The sequence below is a fragment of the Chiloscyllium plagiosum genome, unplaced genomic scaffold (assembly GCF_037043375.1).
Source record: "Chiloscyllium plagiosum isolate Xiang-an unplaced genomic scaffold, Cpla_swu_hap1 HiC_scaffold_1, whole genome shotgun sequence".
NCBI lineage: Eukaryota > Metazoa > Chordata > Chondrichthyes > Orectolobiformes > Hemiscylliidae > Chiloscyllium > Chiloscyllium plagiosum.
The window spans coordinates 134,722,428-134,729,953 of NW_028270139.1; the positions used below are offsets into that span (position 1 = coordinate 134,722,428).

At 45.4% G+C, this 7,526-nt stretch overlaps 2 protein-coding genes across 2 annotated transcripts in view; one reads left to right on the top strand and one right to left on the bottom strand.

Annotated features, from left to right (window-relative positions):
• haus1 (HAUS augmin-like complex, subunit 1) overlaps positions 1-210 on the bottom strand; it is a 47,108-nt gene extending 46,898 nt beyond the window's left edge. Inside the window, exon 1 of the mRNA XM_087990952.1 lies at positions 77-210. Coding sequence (XP_087847078.1) covers positions 77-97 — 21 coding nt within the window. The 5' untranslated portion in view covers positions 98-210. The remainder of the gene's footprint in view (positions 1-76) is intronic.
• LOC148152224 (uncharacterized) lies at positions 194-4,534 on the top strand. The gene is made up of 2 exons (XM_087990953.1): positions 194-1,742; positions 1,870-4,534. Exons 1-2 carry the CDS (start codon positions 1,238-1,240, stop codon positions 1,929-1,931), a joined length of 567 nt encoding a protein of 188 aa, XP_087847079.1. The 5' UTR covers positions 194-1,237; the 3' UTR covers positions 1,932-4,534.
• Positions 4,535-7,526: the final 2,992 nt, after the last annotated feature.

Here is a 7,526-nt window from a genome sequence, read left to right on the forward strand (position 1 = left end):
CAAATCTAATTGGAAAGTCATTTTTTTTTGGAATCTAACATTAAGAGTTTGGCATATAGTAAAAAAATAACAGTACCTTCGCGGTTTTCGAATCCATATTCACACTGCTCTTTTTTAAAACAATCACCGTCCGTTTAAAATTCGGCGGCGCGCGGCCTTTCCCGCCATCAGGTTTAGGTTCGGTTAACTTTGGACTGTACCGCGCACGCGCACTCACCTCCACGTGACTGACCCCGGGTAAAAGCAGGGCAAAGATTAAATACTTGTATGTTACTGTTGTGGAGGGAGTGCTTTTTTGTACATTTTTGACTGAAATAAAAATCGAAATGGATGAAAATCCTAGTTACTTTTAATGTTGCCTTCTTCCGTTTACGTCATGGTCACGCCCTTTGCCCCCACTTTTTGTTATATTATCCCACCTGATCGCGGGCGTGCTGCAAACTTTTCCCTAATGTTCTTTTGCGCCTTTTCCCTTACCCCATAAAATTCCACATTTACCCCTTACAACTTAAAACTACATCTCCAGCTCTTTCCAATTCTGACGATTATTCGTAGTGTTTTACAGCACAGGAAAAGGTTATTCAGCTCATTATTTCCTCGTCAGTCATCAAGCATTGATCTACTGTAGAACTACTTTTCAGCATTTGGCCCATAGCCTTGTATGCAATGTCACTTCGAGTGATTATTCCCATCCTTTCAGCCAGTGAATTGAAATGCTCCACCCGCGGTCAAACAGTTCTTTCTTAAATCCCTTCTAAACCTCCTGCTCTTTACCTTAAATCGATACCTCCTAATTATTGATCCCTGAGGGAAAATGTTTCTGCATATCTATGTCCCTTGCAACCTTGTTCACCCCCATCAGTACTGCACACCAACAACTGCCAATCTCCAAACACCATCCTACAACTCATCCGCTTTATCCTTGATCACAATGTCTTCACCTTTGACAACCAGTTCCTCATCCAGACACATGGAACAGCCATGGGGACCAAATTTGCACCCCGATATGCCAACATTTTTATGCATAGGTTCGAACAAGACTTATTCTCTATGAAGGATCTCCAACCGACATTGTACACCAGGTACATTGACGACATTTTCTTCCTCTGGACCCATGGCGAGGAGTCACTGATAAAACTACACAGTGACATCAACAAGTTTCATCCCACCATCAAACTCACCATGGACTACTCTTGACTATGTGTCTCATTCTTAGACACATCCGTCTCCATCAAGGATGGACACCTCAGCACCACACTCTACCGCAAACCCACAGACAACCTCACAATGCTACACTTCTCCAGCTTCCACTCAAAACATATTAAAACCAGCCATCCGCTATGGACAAGCCCTATGCATACACCGGATCTGCTCAGATGAGGAGGAACGAGACGGACACCTGGAAGTACTCGGGGATGCCCTCACAAGAACGGGGTACGATGCCCAACTCATCGGCCGCCAGTTTCTACGTGCCACAGCAAGGAACTGTAATGACCTCCTCAGGAGACAGACACCTGCTGCAACCAACAGGGTACCCTTCGTTATTCAGTATTTCCCAGGAGCTGAAAAATTACGCCATGTTCTTTGTGACCTGCAACACATTATCAATGAGGATGAGCACCTCACCAAGACCTTCCCCACACCTCCACTACTTGCCTTTAAACAACCGCCAAACCTCAAACAGATCGTTGTTCGTAGCAAGCTGCCCAGCTCTCAGGACAACTCCATACAACCCTGTCACGGTAGGCGCTGCAAGACGAGTCAGAGTGTGGATATAGATACCACCATTACGCGTGGGGACACCTCCCACCTAGTACATGGCAGGTACTCATGTGACTCAGCCAACGTTGTCTATCTTATACGTTGCAGACAAGGATGTCCGGAGGCGTGGTACATTGGGGAAACCGAGCAAAGGCTACGACAACGGATGAATGGGAACCGCACAACAATCAACAGACAGGAGGGTTCCCTCCCAGTTGGGGAACACTTCAGTGATCCAGGACATTCAGCTTCAGATCTTCGGGTGACCATCCTCCAAGATGGACTTCAGGACAGGCAGCAGAGAAAAGTGGCCGAGCAGAGGCTGATAGCTAAGTTCGGTACCCATAGGGAGGGCCTCAACCGGGACCTTAGGTTCATGTCACATTACAGGTGACCACCATTGCACTATACACACACACAGATACTCATACATACACACACACAGATACTCCTACATACACACACACACACAGGCACTCCTATACACACGGACACATATACACACAGACACCCACACACACCCTTACAGACACATACACTTACACATGCACCCCCTTACAGACTTAAGACTCTCTGCACTCACTACACACACACATACACTTTCTCACACTCACAACCCCCAACCCAGACAGATACACACAGATAGACAAAGACCCACATGCACACATATATTTTGTGGGGTAAATTTGTACTGGCAGGGTTACATTGTACTTTGCTCAAAAACTGCATGGATTCATGTAGAACTCTGAGATCAAAAACTGCATGAATTTATGTAAAACTCCGTTATCTCACTTTTTAAATTAGAATCAATCTAAACATCATGGCATAGACAGAGAACACGGGGTAAAAACAATGACTGCAGATGCTGGAAACCAGATTCTGGATTAGTGGTGCTGGAAGAGCACAGTAGTTCAGGCAGTAAAATCGACGTTTCAGGCAAAAGCCCAGTTGATCTTCCGTAATTACAACGGCACCACTCCCCACCTCTTCCTCCGCTACATTGATGACTGCATTGGCGCCACCTCGTGCTCCCGCGAGGAGGTTGAGCAATTCATCAACTTCAACACATTCCACCCTGACCTTAAACTTACCTGGACAATCTCTGACACTTCCCTCCCCTTCCTGGACCTCTTCATCTCCATTAATGACGACCGACTTGACACTGACATTTTTTACAAACCCACCGACTCCCACAGCTACCTGGATTACTGCTTCCCACCCTACCTCTTGCAAAAATGCCATCCTGTATTCCCAATTCCTCCGCCTCCGCCATATCTGCTCCCAGGAGGACCAGTTCCACCACAGAACACACCAGATGGCCTCCTTCTTTGGAGACCGCAATTTCCCTTCCCATGTGGTTAAAGATGCCCTCCAACGCATCTCGTCCACATCCCGCACCTCCACCCTCAGACCCCACCCCTCCAACCGTAACAAGGACAGAACGCCCCTGGTGCTCACCTTCCACCCTACCAACCTTTGCATAAACTAAATCATCCGCCGACATTTCTGCCACCTCCAAAAAGACCCCACCACCAGGGATATATTTCCCTCCCCACCCCTTTCCGCCTTCCGCAAAGACCGTTCCCTCAGTGACTACCTGGTCAGGTCCACGCCCATCTACAACCCACCCTCCCATCCTGGCACCTTCCCCTGCCACCGCAGGAATGGCATAACCTGCGCCCACACCTCCTCCCTCACCTCCATCCAAGGGCCTAAAGAAGCCTTCCACATCCATCAAAGTTTTACCTGCGCATCCACCAATATCATTTATTGTATCCGTTGCTCCCGATGCGGTCTCCTCTACATTGGGGAGACTGGGCGCCTCCTAGCATAGCGCTTTATGGAACATCTCCAGGACACCCGCACCAGTCAACCACACCGCCCTGTGGCCCAACATTTCAACTCCCCCTCCTACTCTGCCGAGGACATGGAGGTCCTGGGCCTCCTTCACCGCCGCTCCCTCACCACCAGATGCCTGGAGGAAGAACGTCTCACCTTCCGCCTCGGAACACTTCAACTTTAGGGCATCAATGTGGACTTCAACAGTTTCCTCATTTCCCCTTCCCCCACCTCACCCTAGTTCCAAACTTCCAGCTCAGCACTGTCCCCATGACCTGTCCTACCTGCTTATCTCCTTTTCCACCTATCCACTCCACCCTCCTCCTTGACCTATCATCTTCATCCCCTCCCCCACTCACGTATTGTACTCTATGCTACTTTCTCCCCACCTCCACCCTCCTCTAGCTTATCTCTCCACCCTTCAGGCTCTCTGCCTTTATTCCTGATGAAGGGCTTTTGCCCGAAACGTTGATTTTACTGCTCCTCGGATGCTGCCTGAACTGCTGTGCTCTTCCAGCACCACTAATCCAGAGAACACAGAGGGCCAACACCTTCAACATATTGGTAAAAAGAATGACTGCAGATGCTGGAAACCAGATTCTGGATCAGTGGTGCTGGAAGAGCACAGCAATTCAGGCAGCATCCGAGGACAGGCAAAATCGACGTTTCTATCACCATTGTTAACAGCTAACCCGAGAATGCAACTTTTTTAAAAAAAGGTTTTGTGATTTACACATGAAAGAAGTGAAACTATTACTGTATTCTAACAGATGAAAGGCTTAACAGACAATCAATTTTTCAATGTATAATTTCAGTTACATCGCACTGTAAATTTTTGCTACAAATTCTGTGTGTTAGGATTGAGCCCTCCACTACCACCTGATGAAGGAGCGTCGCTCCGAAAGCTAGTGTGCTTCCAATTAAACCTGTTGGACTATAACCTGGTGTTGTGTGATTTTTAATTTTGTTCACCCCTATCAGTTTCCACCCTCAGACTTTGCAGTTTAATGAAAAGAACAGCAACCAATCTATTCTCTCTTCGTAATTGAATCGCTATAGTCCAGGCAGCATCCTGTTGAATCTGGAATCACATCCTTTCTGCAGTGTAGTAACCAGAACTGTGTGTCCCACTATTGTTATATTGTATACAATTCCATCATAACTTTTAAAAAGTGTCAGGATGGGTACATGAATAGGAGGAGTTTAGAAATGATATGGGCTAAATGTTGGCAAATGGGACGAGATCAGTTTAGGAATCTCATTGGCACAGATTAGTTGTTTTCTTGCCGTAATACTCTATGGTTCTATGACTCACTGGTCATTAATCACAGATTGGTTTACCAATGCAAAAGATTGCCATGTGACTTATTGTGTTTGTGCAACTTTAAGACAGAGCAGTAAGCTCCACACCATCCCCATTCTCTCTTTTCCCTGTAGCCCTATAATCCTTGCCTCTAAATATAGTTACTGAGTTCTCTAGAGAGAACTGCAATTTCTGTTTCAATAATAAACAGATATTGCTGGAATAACTCAGCAGGTCTGACAGCATTTGTGGAGAGAAAGCAGAATTTAATGTTTTGATTCCAGGGACTCTTCTTCAGAACTGATTGGGATTCAGATCCTAGCTGAGTTTTTCCAATAATTTCTGTCTGTGTATCTCATTTCCAGTATCTGCAGTTCTTTGGGTTTTTATTTGTTCTTGTTTTTAAAATATACTCTCAGTTTTTCCTTGCATTTCCTCAGATTTGTCAATCACTTTAATTAGGTATTCTCACTCTCAACCTCTTCATCCAGAAGGAAAAATCAGGTGGCATCAGTAATAATGTCTACCTGCATTTACCATACTTCAGTTCTGAGGAAGGGTCACCAGACCCAAAACGTTAACTTTGATTTTTCTTCACAGGTGCTGCCAGACCTGCTGAGCTTTTCTAGCAACTTCTGTTTTTATTTCTGATTTACAGCATCCACAGTTCTTTAGGTTTTTACTTAGTTGGTCTTACATGCAGATACCGGAGGAGCAGTAATTCGTGATAGAATTAACTACAGGTTTGAACGAACTTGGCTGTTGCTGGTTGTGGTTACCAGTGACTGGCACTCTATGAACTGGGGGCATAGCTCACCATCACTTATGCAGCCACTCACCCTCACGATAATTCATGTCTCACTCGGTCATTCATCCTGATGTGCACACTTCCAGCCACTTTGTTCTCTCCATCATGCTCAGTCAGTTGCAGAAGCCAGAGGAGCAGCATCAGAGTAGCCAAGTGACTCCAGGAAGTTGGATGGGAATGTAATGGGTATGTGGTGGGGATGATGCATGGATGTTGGCAGAGCCTGTGGGAATGATTCAGAGCAGAGCCTAGAAAGAGCAGGCAAAGACTGAGGGCCAAAAATCATAATCATGATCTCCTTTAGAAGTTTTATTTTTTGTTTACTGACACTGGCTACCAGTGAGGCAAAAACCTGCAGGAACATCTCAACACCAGCAACACCTTGCTTCATAATCTGGGAGTCTCAATGCCTGGCTGCTTGATTGGTACCTGTTGGTGAACCCTGCATCAGATGTGGTGTAAGTGAGGACTGCAGACGCTGGAGATCACAGTCAAGATTAGAGTGGTGCTGGAAAAGCACAGCAGGTCAGGCAGCATCAGAGGAGCAGAAAAATCAATGGTTTGGGCAGGAGCCCTTCATCAGGAATGAGGCTGGGAGCCTCCAGGTGCCCTCTCCACCCCGAAGGCTCCAGCCTCATTCCTGATGAAGGGCTTCTGCCCAAAAGGTCGATTTTCCTGTTCCTCGGATGCTGCCTGACCTGCTGTGCTTTTCCAGCACCACTCTAATCTTGACCCTGCATCAGGTGTTCCAACTCTGCCATGTGTGGATTCGCCAATGCTCAGAAAAGCTGGGAGATGATTGACATTTGTGAATGTCAATCATCAGAGATAGCTATTTTAACATAAGCCTTTAAGAAACCATTTGCAATGTGAGTTGTTCATACTTGCAGAGACAGAGAAAGATTTCTGGCCACAATCAACCAAATGTGCAGCTATTATTATCTCTGAGCAATAATGTATTTTTATTTTCTTGTACTTGCAGAAATTTGTGGAAATACATATGATGTAGCAATATGCCCCATCTGAGAGAACACTTTTAGATAATGAAGAGCAGTTTAAGCACTTGGGCTTGTACTCACTAGAGTTCAGAAGAATGAGGGGGGATATGATTGAGGTATGGAAAATGCTAAAGGGGAAAGATGAGGTGGACACTGAACAGATGATCCCCCTGTAGGACATATCTATGACCTCTTGTTCAAGACTAGACGACTCTTCATAAGAGCTGTCTCTCCATGAATGCTGCCTGACCTGCTGTGATTTCCAGCTTTTCTTTTTGTTTTCTAGATTAATAGTCTACTTAACAGCCACAGCCTCCCTATTAAGAAAGTAAGTGAAGAAATTTATCCTCATCTTCGACCTAAATGATCCATCTCTTATGCAGATGTCTTAGATTCCCAACCAGAGAAACAACCACACTGTCTACCCTATCAAACCCCTCACAGTTATATGAATGGACTAGACAATTTGGGATTGCCCTTCTTAAGGCAAAGACATCTAAAGGGAGACTGAACAAAGGTGTTTAAAATTATGTGAGGTATTGGTAGATGGTGAGAAACTGTTTCCTCTGGCAGGAGTGTCAGTAACTAGCAGGACACTGTGGGCAAAGAATAGGGACCAGGGCGAATTTCATTGCTCCTTCAATGTTTTAATTTATCTGTTTTAAACCTATTATATAGCCAAATCTCTTTTCCTTTCCACAGCACTGGGTTTCTTACTATTCACAGCCTTTTACTGCTGAAATATATTTTATCAAAATATATTATCACAGACCTATGAACATTGAATTACATCTGCCACGGTTTAATCCATTCCCCC